Below are 18,489 nucleotides of genomic sequence, written 5' to 3'. Positions count from 1 at the left end.
AGTCCTTCTTTTCATTAAACTAGACATACCCAGTTCCTGCAACCGTTCTTCATATGTTTTATCCTCCAGTCCCCTAATCATCTTTGTTGCTCTTCTCTGCACTCTTTCTAGAGTCTCCACATCTTTTTTACATCGTGGCGACCAAAACTGGATGCAATATTTTGACTGCTGCTGCAGACTGCTGGCTCATATTTAACTGGTTGCTGGAATGGCAGTTTCTCCGTAAAAAAGAGCATCTTCATTCCGTGGCAAGCAGAACTGGGTAGAATCATCCCTTTGTCTTCTCTCTAACGGTACAGATAGTCCTTGATTTCCAACGGTTCATTTAGCGACCGTTTGGCATTACAACAGCGCCGAAAGCGACTTGTGACCGTTATTCGCACTTACGACCATGGCAGCCTCCCCACGGTCTCACGATCACAATTCAGACGCTTCGGCAAACCGACTCGCATTTATGACGGTCGCCGCGTCCCCGGGTTCACGCGATCCGCCCTCCGACAAGCCGAGTCAAACGGGGAAGCCTGAACAACCGGGTGACTTGCTTAACAACTGCCGGGATTCGCTTAACGGCGGCGGCAAGAAAAGTGGTAAAACTGGGACGAAAGTCACTTGACTTTTGTCTTGCTTAGCAACAGAAATGTTGGGCTCCATTAGCGTCGTACGTCGAGGACTACCTCTCTGGATCTTCCGAGAGACTGCAGAATCATCTGCTGAGTGGTCTGTGGAGACCTGCATCTTACATACATACAGCAACTGCATCTTAAATACATACAGTGAGCAATTCGGTTGGCACCAATCCTGGACATAAACAGTTTCAACTCCTACCCTCAAAACGACGCTATCGAGCACTGCACACCAGAACAACTAGACACAAGGACAGTTTTTTCCCAAATGCCATCACTCTCTAAACAAATAATTTCATCAACACTGTCAAACTATTTACTGAATCTGCACTACTATTAATCTTCTCATCGTTCCCATCACCAATCTCTTTCCACTTATGACTGTATGACTATAACTTGTTGCTGGCAATCCTTATGATTTATATTGATATATTGACCATCAATTGTGTTGTAAATGTTGTACCTTGATGAACGTATCTTTTCTTTTATGTACACTGAGAGCAGATGCACCAAGACAAATTCCTTGTGTGTCCAATCACACTTGGCCAATGAAGAATTCTATTCTATTCTATTCTATTCTATTCTATTCTATTCTATTCTATTCTATTCTATTCTATTCTATTCTATTCTGTTGGCCTTCATTTAAAAGTCTTGGCCATTCCTCTCGAGGTTGATCCCAAAATAATTTTTTTTTATTTTATTTTTTTAACTGGGAGAGGTGTGTAAAGGATCAGCCAGGTTGATTGCTTGCTTTTATCTTGAATTGTTATTGTTGTGAGCTGCACTGTCGGACAGTTAAATGAATATACATTCATGAATGCCGGCTATCCCTGGCTGGAGAGGCCATTTCCTTGTCTTTTGGGTTGCAGGCTTGCGATGACACAAAATGGCAATAGCAAGAGCACTTAGACTTAAATACCACTTCATGGTGCTTTACAACCCTCTCTAAGCGGTTTACAGAGTCAGCCTATTGTCCCCCAACAATCTGGGTCCTCATTTTACCCACCTTGGAAGGATGGAAGGCTGAGTCAACCTTGAGCTGGTCGGGATTGAACTCCTGGCTGTAGGCAGAGTCAGCCTGCAATACTGCATTCTAACCACTGAGCCACCAGGAATAGGAATGAGAAAGGAAGAAAGGAGGGAGGGAGGGAGGGAGGGAGGGAGGAAGGAAGGAAGGAAGGAAGGAAGGAAGGAAGGAAGGAAGGAAGGAAGGAAGGAAGGAAGGAAGGAAGGAAGGAAGGAAGGAAGGAAGGAATAGCAATAGCACTTAGACTTAAATACCACTTCATGGTGCTTTACAGCCCTCTCTAAGCGGTTTACAGAGTCAGCCTATTGTCCCCCAACAATCTGGGTCCTCATTTTACCCACCTTGGAAGGATGGAAGGCTGAGTCAACCTTGAGCTGGTCAGGATTGAACTCCTGGCTGTAGGCAGAGTCAGCCTGCAACACTGCGTTCTAACCACCGGGCCACCAGGAATGGGAATGAGAAAGGGAAGGAAGAGAGGGAGGGGGGTGGGGGAGGGAAGGGAGGGCAATAGCACTTATATATTGCTTCACAGTCCACTATAAAAATATAGTATATGCAATATAGAATATCCGTATATCTTAACTTCTCTTGTGTCATATTCTCATCCTACATTAGATAATTATTATGTACGATTATACTATGGGCAATTGGACTTTCTTGTTTTTTTCTTTGAAGACCTTTTGCTTCTCATCCCAGAAGCTTCTTCAGTTCTGATAGAACGGTGGGGAATGGAAGGCTTGATATTCCTTGCAGACAGCTGGTCATTTGCATCCTTTTAGAGGGTCCTTGAAGCACTTGGAAGTTTATCTGTGTCTTCAGGGTCACCTGAGTAGGCCTCCTGGTTCCTATAGTCTGCTTTTTTTTTTGAGGACCCTGATTTAGTGCAATATAGAAAAATGCAAATAATTTTTCTGCGGACCACCAAAATTTTCTCACGGACCACCAGTGGTCCACGGACCACCAGTTGGTGACCGCTGCTCGAAAACAAATGCAAATGTACAGCTGTCCGCAAGGAGTATAAACCCTTCCATTCCCCACCATCCTGTCAGAGTTGAGGAAGCTTCTTGGATGAGAAGCGAAACCTCTTCAAAAGAAAAAAAACAAGAAAGTCCAGTTGCCCCCTGAAAAAAGCACCTTTGGGACAACCATGACCTGGATGACTGAGAGTCTCCATAGACTTCCAATCTGAGACAGTTTAAGTCCCATACCGTGGTGGCTCAGGCTGTAAGAAGCCTGTTATTAAAACACAGCAGCCTGCAATTACTGCAGGTTCAAGTCCCACCAGGCCCAAGGTTGACTCAGCCTTCCATCCTTTATAAGGTAGGTAAAATGAGGACCCAGATTGTTGGGGGGGCAATAAATTGACTTTGTAAATATATAAATAGAATGAGACTATTGCCTTACACACTGTAAGCCGCCCTGAGTCTTCGGAGAAGGGCGGGATATAAATGTAAATTTAAAAAAAAATACCTGCAGGCTTGGTGCGACACACACACACACACACACACCCCGATGCCCGTTCCTAAAATCTGACTACGATCCTGATAGTAACCGCATATTAACAACATTTGGACCAGTAGCGCCACTCAATCCCCCGAAAAAACAAATGCTTTAATGTTTGTAAAAAACAGAAAACAAAAAAGGAAAGAAAAGTTGAGTGATAGCTGGACAGTAATTGCTTGAGGCCATTATGTAAAGTAAAGTTCCCCGTGTGACATTGGAAATCGCTCATTTAAAATGCATTTTTTGTAATACTGTTCCTAAACCTATTTTATTCCCTGCGGCCTGTCCAGCTCTCAAAAGCTTTTCTCTTCAAGAATGAATTTCATTCATAATTGATCGTCCTCGCTGCGGCATGACTGTACAAACGGTTACAACTCTCCATAGCGTTTCTAGTCTGGAATATCCTCCAACTCATCTTCCTGGGATCTCTCTGAAAACAGGAGGCTGGTTCTGGTTTTGAAGAGCCACGATGCCCCTTGGGGGGGCCTTTCATTGTTGTTGTTGCTGTTGTTGTTATCTTTTATTCATTCAACATGAAACTCAGTCAACTGAACATTCAAAAAGGCATCACAAATACCATTGACCGGTGCTGATGGTTGATACGGGTTGCTGCCAGCGTCCCAGGTATCAACCAAGTACCTTTATTTATTTATTTATTATTTAGATTTTTATACCGCCCTTCTCCCGAAGGAATCAGGGCAGTGTACAGCCAAATTAAAACAGACCAATATACAAATTAAAACCACAGTTAAAATAACGTATTCTATAAATGGCCGAGAGTTAAAACCGTCAAATTTGACCCATAAATAAAATACACCAATTAAAATTATTAAAATTTGAAAAATTGAAAAATTTAAAATATTAAAAATTAAGCCAGTCCCTCTTGAATAAACAAGTACCTTCTTAAGATGTACGATGTTCCGAGTAGCACTGTTTGTTGTTTTTTTGCAGTTCCGCTGGTGTTATTGCAGGAAGCTGCAATTTCTTGATGTATTTTATAAAATTCTTGGACAAATGTACTAAGTGCCCCGATGACAATGGGATGATGATGATGGTGGTGATGATGATCTCTTTTATGCATTAAACGTGAAACTCATTCAACTGGACATTTAAAAATATGTCACAAATACCATCGACTGGTGCTAATGGTTGATACGGGTTGCTGCCAGCATCCTAGGTATCAACCAAATAGCTTCTTAAGAAGTACGATGTTCTGAGTAGCGCAGTTTTTTGCAGTTCCACCGGCTTTAGAATAGAATAGAATAGAATTTTATTGGCCAAGTGTGATTGGACACACAAGGAATTTGTCTTGGTGCATACGCTCTCAGTGTACATAAAAGAAAAGATTTTACAACACAATTGATGGTCAATATATCAATATAAATCATAAGGATTGCCAACAAGTTATAGTCATACAGTCATAAATGGAAAGAGATTGGTGATGGTGGTGATGATGATTAATAGTAGTGCAGATTCAGTAAATAGTCTGACAGTGTTGAGGGAATTATTTGTTTAGCAGAGTGATGGCCTTCGGGGGGAAAACAGTTCTTGTGTCTAGTTGTTCTGGTGTGCAGTGCTCTATAGCGTCGTTTTGAGGGTAGGAGTTGAAACAGTTTATGTCCAGGATGCGAGGGATCTGCAAATATTTTCACGGCCCTTTTATTGCAGGAAGCTGCAATTGGTTGTTGTTGTTGCTGCTGCTATTATTATTATTATTATTATTATTATTATTATTATTATTATTATTAATTATTATTATTATTATTATTCTCTCCACCATCCTGTAGAAGAACACGGCGTCTCAAAAGGTTGCTGGAAGAAAAGCTTATTGGGCAGAGCACATTCTAGAAGAAACGTGAACTAGAGATATAATCGGGAAGACCCAGCATTAAGAGGGGGCAGCGTGTGGGCTTCCCTACACCCTACTACTCCATAAAAGGGGTGGGGAAACACACACACACACACACACAGACACCGCAGGTCCCACATATCCAGAAAATCCCATCAGTGAGACTGCAAAAACATCTCTTGAGCATTGGAAGGAGCCGACGGGACTGTGGTTTGCTTGTCCGAGGCAGAGATCTCCATACCGTATAAAGGCATGTAAAAAAAGAAAAAGAGGGCAGGTCAGAGAACATGAGGCAGACGAGGAAGAAGACGGGGAAGCAACCTCAAGGACACATTGAAGCTGCCAAAAGAGCAAGATGCAGAACTTTGTTCCTCAACATCTGAAGAGTGGGGGTTGAGGGGGAGGGGGAGGAGGAGGAAGGGGAGGGGGAGGAGAGGAGAAGGAGGGGAGGGAGGAGGAGGGAGGAGGAAGTGGAAGAAGGAGGAGGAGAAGAAGGGAGAAGGAGAAAGGGAGGAGAAGGAGAAGAAGGAGAGGAGGGGGAGGGGAGGAGGAAGACTAGAAGACAGGAAGAGGCCAGGAGGAGGCGGAGGAGGAGAAGGAGAAGAAGGGGAGGAGGGGGAGGGGAGGAGGAAGACTAGAAGACAGGAAGAGGCCAGGAGGAGGCGGAGGAGGGGGAGGAGGAGAAGGAGAAAGGGAGGAGAAGAAGGGGAAGAGGGGGAGGAGAAAAATGAAAAGGAGAGGAGGAGGAAGAGGAAGAGGAAGAGGAGGAGGAGGAGGAGGGAAGGAGGAGAAGGGGAGAGGAGAAAGGGGGAGGAGAAGGATTGACCATAGTTTACCAAGTTGTTTGCTCCGTAGCCAATGACAATTGCTGTTTTTCCAAGCAGGAAGCCTCAAATCCCTCTTCTCTCTCTCTTCTCTTCGTCTTTTACTGCTTGTCTATCATTCCTCACCAACTCTCATCTTTACTGATTAAAATAAGCATGATTCATCAAAAATAAATATTCCTTTAGAAACCAAAGTCACAACGTCACTGAAAAAAAAAGTGACTTATGATCAGTTTTCACACATGCGGTTCGTTCGACCCTTTGCCGCGTTCCCACGGTCACGTGATCAAAATTTAGACGCTTGGCAACTGGCATGGGCTTATGTCAGTTGCGCTATCCCGGAAATCCCGTGATCTCCTTTTGGGACCTTCCCATCTGAGTTCAGACAAGCAAAGCCAACGGGGGTGGGGGGAGAGCCCAATGGTGGGATTCAGCCGGTTCGCACCACTTCGGGAGAACCGGTTGTTACCTTTCTGAGCAGTTTGGTGAACTGGTTGTTGGAAGAAATCATGAGGGCAGAGAACCGGTTGTTAAATTATTTGAATCCCACCACTGGCCAAATTCATTTACACGACTGCATGGTTCCCTTAACTACCGCAGTTTTTTTTGTGTGTGTGTGTTTTGTTTTGGGTTTTTTTGCTTTATTCTGGCAAAAAGCATCAAAAAAAGGGGGCACAACTCTCTTAAACAACTTTCTTGCCTGTCCCTTGGCTGACAGCAACTCCAGCCTGGCCCAGCAAGTTTTTATGCAGTTGACTGTAGCCTAAACTGGCAGGCCGGGTCTCGGATTCTTTGCTTGGTTTTTGCCTCATGAAATAACATCAGAGTAGACGCGGTGGCCAGGTGGCTAAGACGCTGAGCTTGTCGATCGAAAGGTCGGCAGTTCAGTGGTTTGAATCCCGAGTGCCGCGTAACGGGGAGAGCTCCCGTGACTTGTCTCAGTTTCTGCCAACCTAGCAGTTCGAAAGCAGGTAAAAAATGCAAGTAGAAAAATAGGGACCACCTTTGGTGGGAAGGGAACAGCGTTCTGTGCGCCTTTGGCGTTGAGTCATGCTGCCCACATGACCACGGAGACGTCTTTGGACAGCGCTGTCTCTTTGGCTTTGAAATGGAGATGAGCACCACCCCCTAGAGTCGGGAATGACTAGATATCTGTGCAAGGGGAACCTTGGTAAAGGTAAAGGTATTTAGATTTCTATCTATTTCAGTTTCCTTTTGTGAAGAAGGAGGGGAATCTAGGCTTGGACATGGCTTGGTGTTCTCCTTCTTTTCTTTTTTTGTTGAAGTCAGCCATTTAAGCCCCTGGGCTTTTAGACAACTTAATAAACTGCCAAGTTAAAAAAAAAATTGGAGGTTGGAATGACAAGCTTTTAAGCCTCTGGACCAGCACCTCCCAATAAGAGAGAGAGAGAGAGAGAGAGAGAAGCCTTTCTTGGCAAGGCAAATGTTGTCTTTGCAAAAAGCTGCTGCACAAAGAGAGGGAATGAGAGGCTAAAAACACACATATGGAATCAGTTTCAAAACGCGACAAGGTTAAGGGGCAGTTTGGGTGCCACTTACTTCACAAGGGGCATCTAACAGAACAGAACATATGGAATGGAATGGAATGGAATGGAATGGAATGGAAAATATGGAAGGGAAGGGAAGGGAAGGGAAGGGAAGGGGAAGGGAAGGGAAGGGAAGGGAAGGGAGGGGATGGGGAGGGGAAGAGGAAGAGGAAGAGGAAGAGGAAGAGGAAGAACAGAACAGTTGGAAGGGATCTTGGAGGTCTTCCAATCCAACCCCCTGCTCAAGCAGGAGACCATGTACAATTTGAAACAAGTGGCTGTCCAATCTCTTCTTAAAAGCCTTCAGTGATGGAGCACCCACAACTCCTGACGGCCAGCTATTCCACTGGTTTGTTGTTCTCACCGTTAGGAAATTCCTACTCATTCTTGGATGGAAATGGTTTTGTGCCTACTCTGGAAAGAGTTCCAAGTTTCCTCTCCCTGAAAAGATCTCAGAAGCCAAATCGACCTCTGTTTTGAGAGACCAGGAAAACTGCATTTCCGCTTAGCCATTCCTTTCTAAATTTTTGGTCGCTAGCTGGCCTCCATAAATGAAATTTTCCATCAGGGACTGCCACTGGATCCCGTAGCCTTCTTTTCCTTCCTCATGGCCTGGGTTTATCTTAACCTCCTGGAGAGATTTCTGTTGTGGCTGTCTTGCTTCTTCTTAAAACCAAGGTTTGAAATTCTGCGCGCTCCTGGAAATGGCCCTCAGGCTTTAGTTAGGCAACTAGACAGGGGTGGGCCTCAAAAATTTTAGCAAGGCGTTCCCTGTCAGGTTGCTGGGTGGGCGTGGCCATGGTGGGTGTGGCCTAGTCAGCCTCCTGCACCACAGCGGGGGGGGGGTTACCCTCCCTGGGCTCTGGAGGCTTTCCTCGAGCCTCTGGGAGGGTGAAAATTGCCTCCCCAGGCTCTGGAGCCTTCTGGAGGCCTTCCCAAACTTCCGGTAGGCCCATTTTTCACTGTCTCCGAGCCTCCGTACGTGCCTTGCACTTACCTGCATCCAAAACAAGCCGCATGGGGACTCCTAAGAGGGGAGGCCTTGTGGGGACTCCTAAAAGGGGAGGGGTGGAAGGGGCCAATCAGGAGTGGGATTTGGGCGTTCTCCGAACTGCACAGACTCTTAGCTAGAGGTTCTCCCGAACCCCTGGGAACCCCCAGCAGCCCACCCCTGCAAGTGGCACAGGATTTGGTTTCTGGGGTAATCCCATTCCTGCCAGATTCAAGCTGATTATGTGCGATCGGCTTCCTGCAGATTGAATCAAGAAAACGCTCTTGCAAATAATTTCTCTGTGGGCTTCAGACTCCTCGAAAAGCCTCCTTGTGTTTCACACTTAAGTGGAAATGAGACCCACACCTCTGATTTTTCCAGTCTTAGCAAACAGACCATGAGCTAATTAAATCATCTCTCATTATTCTGCCTTTCCACCCACCTCCTGCTTGGAGCAACAGAGCAGCTGACCCTAGTCTAAATTGGAAGTAAATTGTTATTCAGAGACTATCATCATAATTCCAAAAAAAAAAGAGTATCATCACAGCAAACCTTGGATCTGTCTAGGAAAAGCGGTACGGGGTTATTGGTATTAAACTTTAGAGCAGGAGTCAGGAACCCGTGGTTCTGGAGCCGCGTGTGGCTCTTTCATCCCTCTGTTGCGGCTCCCTGTCACCAGTCGGCACCACAATTTTGAGAGGACCTGCCGGTTTGAGACGGGGAAGCACGGCGCACCAGGAGGAGACTCTATGACAAGGGACGGGTTTTCCAGTAGGCTCCACAGTTGATAGGGCTTTCAGTGAGGACAGGTAGAGGAAAAAGGACACCGCATTAGGAGGAGACTCTATGGTGGGGGAAACGGACTTCCGGTCAGCTCCAGAATTGAATGGGGGGGGGGCTTCCGGTTAGGACCTTTGTGGCTCCCGGTGTTTTCTTTTCTGTGGGAAACGGGTCCAAGTGTCTCTTTGAGTGTTTAAAGTTGCCGACCCCTGCTTTAGAGGAAGAATAGGGGTAAGGAGTCGATGAAGGGCCCAGCCTGTTTTGTGACCCTGCCAACCTGCCTGTGCTGAAGCCAAAGGAGGGCATTGTTCACATGTTTTCTTTTATCTGACCGTTATTATTATTTAGCATAGGATGTCAACATGACAGAAGAGAAGTAAACTTATTAAGCCCGTTTAGAGTTTGTTCCTCACAGTCCGAGTGTCCTTCGGGTGGCTTTTTGGCAAACTCCAAGTGGGCTTTCATGTGTTTTGAACATTGAGGACAGCCTTCCATCTAGCCACTCTGCCATAAAGCCCAGTGTTGTGTCTGCGCCCCCGAGCCGGGCCTCCTCCAGAAAGTGACTTGGAAAGTGAGGGGAAAGGGCCATCAGGACTTATCTTGGGAGCACCGGCTTCCCTGGCTCAGCTCCAGGAGCCAGAGGCAGGCCAGGTGGAAGAGATAATGAGGCCTCCGTCCCCTGACTCTTCTCCCCCCCAGGCCACGCCTTCAGATCCAGCTGATGGCAATCAGGCTTGGTTGGAGCCTAGGTTTCGTAAGCAGGAGAGGAGGGAACAACAGAAGCAGGGGTGGGGCAGGCCCAGGAAGTGCTGAGTCATGGAGCCACACCCCACAGGACATAAAAGGCAGCCAGAGCTGCTGTGTCTCTTTGTAGCAGGCAAATCAACTGATTAACTAAGAGCTGAAGTTTGTTCCTGGGTGACTCATCGGCGTCGAGGGAGATAACAGAGACACTTGGCAGACGCTCGCTATTCTGCTGCCAGAGCTGATAGTGCCGGCTAATTAAGCCATCACTCGGATGGAGGCGAAGGGGGGACAGAACACCCAGAACGGTGGAGGGTTACAGTGATGGTTGTCCTTCTAGAACTTTCTCCCATCTCCACACAGGCTCTCTGAAGCTCAGTCAGAGCGACCATCAGGTTCATAGCCACCTTTCTTACCAAGCCCTCCTCCCCTGATTGCTCAATTTGACCAGGCGACCAGCTCTTGGAGGAGTCCTGGTTGTGCCGAACGTCTTCTATTTTAGAGTTATGGAGGCCCCTGTGCTCTTAGGAACCTTCAAAATTTTATTGTAGCCTTCCTCAGATCTGTGCCTTGCAATAATCCTGTCTCCGAGCTCTGCGGGCACTTCCTTTGACTTTGTGGCTTTTCCTCTGCTACGGTATGCATTGTCGGCTGGGATGCCTTTTGTAGAGAGGTGTGCGTGCCTTTCCAAATCACGTCCAGTCGATTTAATTTACCCACAGGTCGACTCCATTCAAGGTGTAGAAACATGTTGGCAACGATCAAGAGAAATGGGAGGCACCCAAGCTAAATTTCACATGTTGTTGCAAAGGGTCTGAATATTTATGCCAATCGATATTTCAGTTTGTTTGTTTTTTTAAAATAAATTTACGGACATTTCTAAAATTCTGTTTCCGCTTTGTCCTTGTGGAATACTGAATGTAGATACATTGGGGGGGTGTGCCTCGCCCGCCCTCCTCTCCTCAGCCGGGCCCCTCCCATCTCCTGCTATCTGAGCCAGAGACTGATAGTGAAGAGGAATGGCCTGGCATGCCTCCAGCCCCCAGCCCTGGCACCATGCCCGGACAGAATGAGCAAACAAACCTCCCTCCTACAGCGTGAGAGCACGAAGCCAGCCACATGCTAGAATTGCTGGCAGCAGAGCAGGAGGACGGAAAGACACAGTGGATGGATCCCCGCTTCCGGAGAATGGAGAGGCGATGTCAGCAAAAGGAAGGTAGGGGCAGGCCTGGATAAGTGCTGAGTCATGGAGCCACACCCCATGGCCTATATAAAGGATCTGCTTTTTGGCATTCCTTGAGTCAAGCAAAGTCTCATCTGGTTGCTGAAGTCACACCTTGGATTCCTGCCTGCCCTGAGAACTCTGACAGGAATTTGGCAAAGCTGCAGAGGCTTTGTGGCCACGCTTGATACAGACTTCCCAGATCCGGCTGTCGGAGGAGGAGTGGGACACGACAGGGGGAGGGGAATGAATTTCAATCACTGTAGAATCAGGCTGCGGCAAAACAAAATTGACAAAAGTGAAGGGGCTCTGAATACTTTCTGAATGCACTGTATATACAGTCTATGTAATTATAAGGAAAACTTCTATGAGGGTATCGCAGTGGTCTCATCACTGGATGTCCAATTCGGCTATCCAGGTGATTGCCTCCAGCCTAGCTTCATGCCAATCTCCCAGAGAACTGGAGAACCAGGGGTTAAATGGTCCCAGTTCAGACCGGATTGGTTAATCCGGTAGCAATGGCAGCAGGTGGTTCGGAGAACCGGTAGCAAAAATCCTCCCGCCCCCCAAAGCCCAGCTGAGCCTCACGATCATCAGAGGGTTTTTTTTTACTTTTAAAAGCATTTTTTAAAAGGTAAAAAAGCTGACGCATGCTAGGCAAAAAATGGGAGGTCTAGGCAAAAAATGGGGTGGGGGGTTCGTTGAGAGAGAGAGAAGGAAGGAAGGAAGGAAGGAAGGAAGGAAGGAAGGAAGGGGGAGGGAGGGAGGAAGGAAGGACTACAAACCAGGCACTAGATATGGCTTCAGAAGATAATCCAGGGCTGGAAGGGACCTGGAGGTCATCTAGTCCAACCCTTCTCCAGCAGGACATTGTTAGTGAGAACATTGTGAAGTGGTATATACTGTAAGTCTGTGCTGTTGCTATCTCTGCAGCGGTGGCACAGTGGTTAGAATGCAGTATTGCAGGCTAATTCTGCCGACTGCCAGCAGTTCGAGTCTCACCAGCTCAGAAGGTTGACTCAGCCTTCCATCCTTCCGAGGTGGGTAAAACGAGGACCCAGATTGTTGGGGGCAAGAGGCTGACTCTGTAAACCACTTAGAGTGTGCTATAAACCACTGTGGAGAGGTATATAATTCTAAGTGCTATTGCTATCATCACACATCTATTACAAGTTTATTAAGAGATGTGGTGCAATGGTTAGAATGCAGAATTGCAGGCTACTTCTGCTGACTGCCGGCTGCCAGCAGTTTGGCAGTTCAATCCTGACTGGCTCAAGGTTGATTCAGCCTTCCATCTTTTGGAGGTCGGTAAAATGAGGATCCAGGTTGTTGGGGGCTCTATGCTGACTTTGAAAACTGCTTTTCAGCCACCTTTTTCAATGCCTTTGTAACTTTGAACGGTCACTAAAAGAACTGTTCTAAGTTGAGAACTATCTGTAATTGGTTATTCCGATAACCAAAGGAATCTCAATTCCATATCTGGCAGAAACTTTGAATAGAATAGAATAGAATAAATTTATTGGCCAAGTGTGATTGGACACACAAGGAATTTGTTTTGGTGCATATGCTCTCAGTGTACATAAAAGGAAAAAAAAATACCTTCATCAAAGGTACAACATTTACAACACAAATGATGGTCATAGGTTGCAATTTAACCCTTAATGATAGCAACAAAAAGTTACAGTCATACAATCATAAGTGGAAAGAGATTGGTGATGGAAACGATGAGAAGATTAATAGTAGTGTAGATTTAGTAAATAGTTTGACATTGTTGAGGGAATTATTTGCCCGAAACCAATGCAGACGACCATTTAAATTAATTTATTAAAAACATATTTAGCAGCAAAACAGATGCAAAACTTCGTGATCTGATCTCCCTTAGTGTCCTTTAGACGTGAGCATTTTAACTTTGAAACAAAACAGGCTTCAAAATGCCGATATTTCTGGTCCAGCGTCCACCAGACGGGACTTGTTATATTTCTGCTGCTACGTTATTGAGTTAGACGGACAGAAGATGGAAGTATCAAGGGTGAGGAAGTAGCACCATTATTTAATAACATTGCTCAAAGGCTAGAGAACATCTTTCTCATTCCTCCTTATGTTGAAGAAAGGAGCTACAACTAACTCCCTACAGCTACTGGATCTCTGAGTTTTGAGTAGTCCCCTTACAACATATGCAGAATACGGTCCGACGCAGGTAGGCTGTCTCCAACGTTGAAGCTGGGTAGAAAAGTTCAGGAAAGCAGCATTGTGCCAATGAAGATTCGTGCTTCCTAACCAACATGATTTGGCTCAATAAAGCAAATATTTGATCACTGGGGAGCCCTTAATAAAGCATCTCTTACCGTTAGCAAGGTAAGAATGTTGCTTCCTTTCCATTCCCACAAACCTTTGACCTGTGTCCATCATGAATGAGGACACCGATGGTATGTTTATCTTTCCATAGCATCTTCTCGGGAGAAGGGATGGCTGTAGAATTAATGTGCGCACCCAGAATAACCACATCGGTGGAATGCCGGTAGCTATTCCGGATTGTTCGGCCAAGTATTTGGACCTCCCAAATCTGGACTTTTTAGAGGGTAGAATTTAGGCTTGTCTGTTTATTTGACTGGCTGGAGTGGGACACCGTATAGGGCTCCCAGAAAGGACCAGTTCCTGGTATTTCTCCACCACATCCTGGTAAATGGGGCCGCTGTTCTTCAGCGCAAACTTAACGGCCGAGTCTTGGTAATGGGGTTGAAAACTCGGACAGGGATAATGCCAACATTCTGGAGAAGAAGATACCACAGGTTGTAGCGCCACACAGACGGAAGCCGGGGGTTTTCCTGGAAGCAGATGTCTGTACCTGTCCAAAAGATAAAGAGAACAATAACAATGGTGACCGTTGTCTGCAGGGGTTGCATTAAGGAAGGCAGCATCGTAAGAGCCACCGTGGTGGCGCAGTGGTTAGAATGCAATACTGCAGGCTACTTCTGCTGACTGCCGACGGCCAGCAGCTCGGCAGTTCGATTCTCACCAGGCTCAACCTTCCGAGGTTGATAAAATGAGGACCCAGATTGTTGGGGGCACGATGTTGACTCTGTAAACCGCTTAGAGAGAGCTGTGGAGCACTGGGAAGCGGTGTATAAGTGGGTGCTGTTGCTATCCCTGCAACGGTGGCACAGTGGTTAGAATGCAGTATTGCAGGCTAATTCTGCCGACTGCCAGCAGCTCGAGTCTCACCGGCTCAAGGTTGACTCAGCCTTCCATCCTTCCGAGGTGGGTAAAATGAGGAGCCAGATTGTTTGGGGGCAATAGGCTGACTCTGTAAACCACTTTAGAGAGGGCTGCAAAGTACTGTGGAGAGGTATATAAGTCTAAGAGCTTTTTTTTTTTTTTTGCATTTATATCCCGCCCTTCTCCGAAGACTCAGGGTGGCTTACACAATGTTAAGCAATAGTCTTCATCCATTTGTATATTATATACAAAGTCAACTTTTATTGCCCCCAACAATCTGGGTCCTCATTTTACCTACCTTATAAAGGATGGAAGGCTGAGTCAACCTTGGGCCTGGTGGGACTAGAACCTGCAATATTGCAAGCAGTTGCTGTTAATAATAGGCTGCATTAGCCTGTTGCGCCACCAGAGGCCCTATTGCTATCATCACAATATTACAAGTATATTAAGAGTCATAGCGGTTTATAAGTCTAAGTGCTATTGCTATTGCTATCATGCGCTGCATTCTATAGACTACTTAAAGGTACAGGTAATCCTCAACTTACAACCATCCGTTTAGTGACAGCTCGAAATTATGACAGTACTGAGAAAAGTGGCTTTTGACTTTTTTCACACTTACAACCATGGCAGCATCGATGCCCAAGGCCACGGGATGAAAATTCAAGACACTTGGCAACTGGTTTATATTTATGCCCGTTTTAGTGTCTGGGGTGGCGGTGGTGTCATGTGATCCCCTTTCGCGACCTTCTGACAAGCAAAGTCAATGGGGAATCCAAAACTCACTTAACAACCGTGTTAGTAACTTAGCACCTGCAGGGATCCATTCAACGACTGCGGGCCAGAACGGTCGTCAAATGAGGCAAAAACTCATGTAACAAATATCTCACCCGGCAGTAGAAATTTGAGGCTCTGTTTGTGGTCGTAGGTTGAGGTCTACCGGTGTTTTAGACTAAGCTGAGATAGGACCTAGATTTGCCCGATCTCATTCTAAGCCATGGGGAAGCCATAGTTTGTTCCTGGGCTGCTTAAGAATGACTCAACCGTTCAGAGGTGGTAGTCAGCCGGTTTGAATGAACCAGTAGCGAACGCCCCAGCTCTATGCCATCCTATTTAGGTGCGTTTTTGAGCCCGGGCGCGTGCACAGAAGGCACACGCGCGAGCAAAGCGCATGTGCGCACTCACATTTGTGAACCAGTAGGGAAAGTAAAGGGACGTAGTGGCTCAGCAGCTAAGATGCTGAGCTTGTAGATCGAACGGTCAGCAGTTCAGTGGTTCGAATCCCAAGTGCCGCATAACAGAGTGAGCTCCCGTGACTTGTCCCAGCTTCTGCCAACCTAGCAGTTCGAAAGCACGTAAAAAAATGCAAGTAGAAAAATAGGGACCACCTTTGGTGGGAAGGGAACAGCGTTCCGTGCGCCTTTAGCGTTGAGTCATGCCGGCCACATGACCACAGAGATGTCTTCGGACAGCGCTGGCTCTTCGGCTTTGAAACGGAGATGAGCACCGCCCCTTAGAGGCGGGAACGACTAGCACATATGTGCGAGGGGAACCTTTACCTATATCTAGGGAAAGTAAGTGAATACCACCGCTGCAACCATCCAAGATGATGGCCTCCTTGCGATGAGGCTGAAGGAATAAGCCTAAATTCTCTGGCAAAGGGAGATATTGGCCCCATTGCAAATGCACACTGAGAGGACTCTATTTTCAGAGATCCACTAAGGACATTGGGAAACTGAGAAACTCTCGTGAGTAGCACCACAACCCAACTGCTTGAACAGAAGGTACACAATTGTTGACCACAATAGCGCCAGGCAACCAGAAGTCCCTTTTAAGAGGCAGCAGAACTGAGAGGGAAGCTTTAAAAAAGTCAGAACAAGAGAAAATTGAGGAGGAACAAAGCAGGAAGGGATTGAAATCCAGCTCCGGTGTCCCTCGGTAACACAACTATCTGGAAGTTTGAATTTCACCACGGTACTTTCTGCCTCTGGTGGAGGGAAAATGTTTGGGAAAGCCATGTATCTTACCTGCTGAGCATTTTGGGAGGTATAATGTTCCCTTGAGCATCCAAAGGTGGAGCCCGACACTCACTCCTGAACTTCAGGTACTCGCACTTGTTCACTTCTTTCTGCGTTAGGCTCAGGACTCGTTTCTTCTGTCTGAGGTCCACAAACAAGCCTTCCCCTTCAATGAATTTGGCGTAGGTGTTCCCATCCAAGAGGGAAGGAGGTGGGACCGGTGGCTCAGCCATGGAGGGCTTCCTGGGAGCAGTGATCCATCGCCACGTGTTGCTATCGAATGGCACGTCCGGTCTGGGCCCGTAGATGGGGGGCAGCCTCCCAACATCCAACCAGGTGTGGTAGCCCCAGATGTGCCAAAGGACAGCTTCCTCGAGAGGGCAACGCATCTTCTGGAGAACTTTGATCTTGGAATCTGTGTGCGGAGGCTTCTGAGTAGCTAGTTTGTGGTAGGGTCGGGGAGAAAACCCCGGCCATAGTATGTATTTCTCCGCACAGAGGTAGTGCCTCTCTTTCCAGGTAGCCATCTTGAAAAGCCCCTCGGAGGAGTCCTAGTTGGGGGAAAAAAGAAAGCGGCTCATCATGGGCTAGTGGTCCCCTGACACCACTAGATGACATCACTAGGGCTCACTGCAGGGGTGAAATGCTCCCGGTTCGGACCGGATCACCCATTCCGGTAGCAATGGCAGTGGGTGGTTCAGAAAACCGGTAGCAAAAATCCCTGCCCCTGCCCCCACCATGGCCAGCTGAGCTGTGTGATCATCAGAGGCTTTTTTTTTTACTTTTAAAAGCATTTTTTCTTCGGCTGAAAAAATGCTTTTAAAAGTTTAAAAAAAGCTTCTGATGATCGCACGGCTCAGCAAGGATCATCAGAGGCTTTTAAAAACATTTTTTACAACCTCTTTAGCTTTTAAAAAGCTCCTCTGATGATCCCAGCTGAGTTGCCTAATCGTCAGAGGCTTTTTTTTTCTTTTAAAGGCAAAAAAAAATGCTTTTAAAAGAAAAGAAAAGCCTCTGACGATCAGGCAACTCAGCTGGGATCGTCAGAGGAGCCTTTGAAAAGGATTTTTTTTTTACAACGTCTTCGGCCAAAGAGGTTGTAGAAAAAATGCTTTTAGAAGTTAAAAAAAAAAAAGTTGGCCATGCCCACCCAGTCACATTACCCACCCACCCCAACCAAGACATACCCACAAAACCGGTAGTAACAAATTTTACATTTCATCATTGGCTCGCTACCTTAGGAGAGTGATTCACACCCTGGTCAGCCCTTCTTTATTCTCCTAACATCGGGAAGGAGATATAGAAACATAGGCCACTGGACAAACAGGACTGAAGAACAGTTTTTATCCATGGGCTGTCAGACTCCTGAATGAAAAATTACCCTACAACCAGGGATGGACTGCTGGGGATTCACAGGGGTTCGGGAGAACCACTAGCTAAGATTCTGTGCAGTTTAGAGAACCCCCAAATCCCATGTGTGGCTGGCCCTGCCCATCCCACCTCTCCCCTCCCATGAGTCCCCATGTGGCCCATTTTGGATGCAGGTAAGTACAGAGCATACACAGAGGCTCAGAGTAGGGCGAAAAACAGGCCTACTGGAAGTTCGGGAAGGCCAGAAACTGGCTTATTTCAGGCCTCCAGAGGGCCTCCAGAGCCTGGGGAGGCCGTTTTGGCCCTCCCGGAAGCTCAAGGAAAGCCTCCGGAGTCCGGGGAGGGCAAAAATGCTCCCCCCACCCCCCGCCATGGTGCAGGCTACACCCACCATGGCCATGCGACCCAGCAACTGGGCAGAGAACCCCTTGCTAAAATTTTTGAAGCCCACCCCTGCCTACAACAACACAGTACAATTGACTTGTGGGGCCGGCTCGACGTGCAATAAGTTCACATGCTGCAATAGAACTGGGTCTTTGTTTGTTTAGCAGTGGGCTAGGGATTTTCTGTCTTTCACCGTGCGTTGTATTGTGTTGGAGGTAGGTGCAGGAAGGGAGGCTCAGCCAAGCTCATTGTACACATGTTGTACTCTGAGAATAAAGGTGTGAATTGAACTGAATTTGAATTTGAATTTGAATCGGCTCACAGCCCTCACAAGCTCCAACAAGGTTACAATATTTTATTCATATGATCCATCTTGTATGCCGCCCATCTAGC

General features: G+C 46.7%; 1 protein-coding gene across 1 annotated transcript; it reads right to left on the bottom strand.

The window, feature by feature from the left end:
• Window positions 1–13,696: 13,696 nt before the first annotated feature.
• Window positions 13,697–16,868, bottom strand: TEX52 (testis expressed 52). Its single transcript, XM_058190496.1, has 2 exons — window positions 16,351–16,868; window positions 13,697–13,955 (listed from the first exon to the last, which is right to left on the bottom strand). Exons 1-2 carry the CDS (start codon window positions 16,866–16,868, stop codon window positions 13,697–13,699), a joined length of 777 nt encoding a protein of 258 aa, XP_058046479.1.
• Between the last annotated feature and the right edge of the window lie 1,621 nt (window positions 16,869–18,489).

Source organism: Ahaetulla prasina, chromosome 7, assembly GCF_028640845.1.
Source record: "Ahaetulla prasina isolate Xishuangbanna chromosome 7, ASM2864084v1, whole genome shotgun sequence".
Lineage (NCBI taxonomy): Eukaryota > Metazoa > Chordata > Lepidosauria > Squamata > Colubridae > Ahaetulla > Ahaetulla prasina.
Note: the sequence above shows the minus strand (reverse complement) of the source record. Positions and strands in the feature narration are given on the sequence as shown.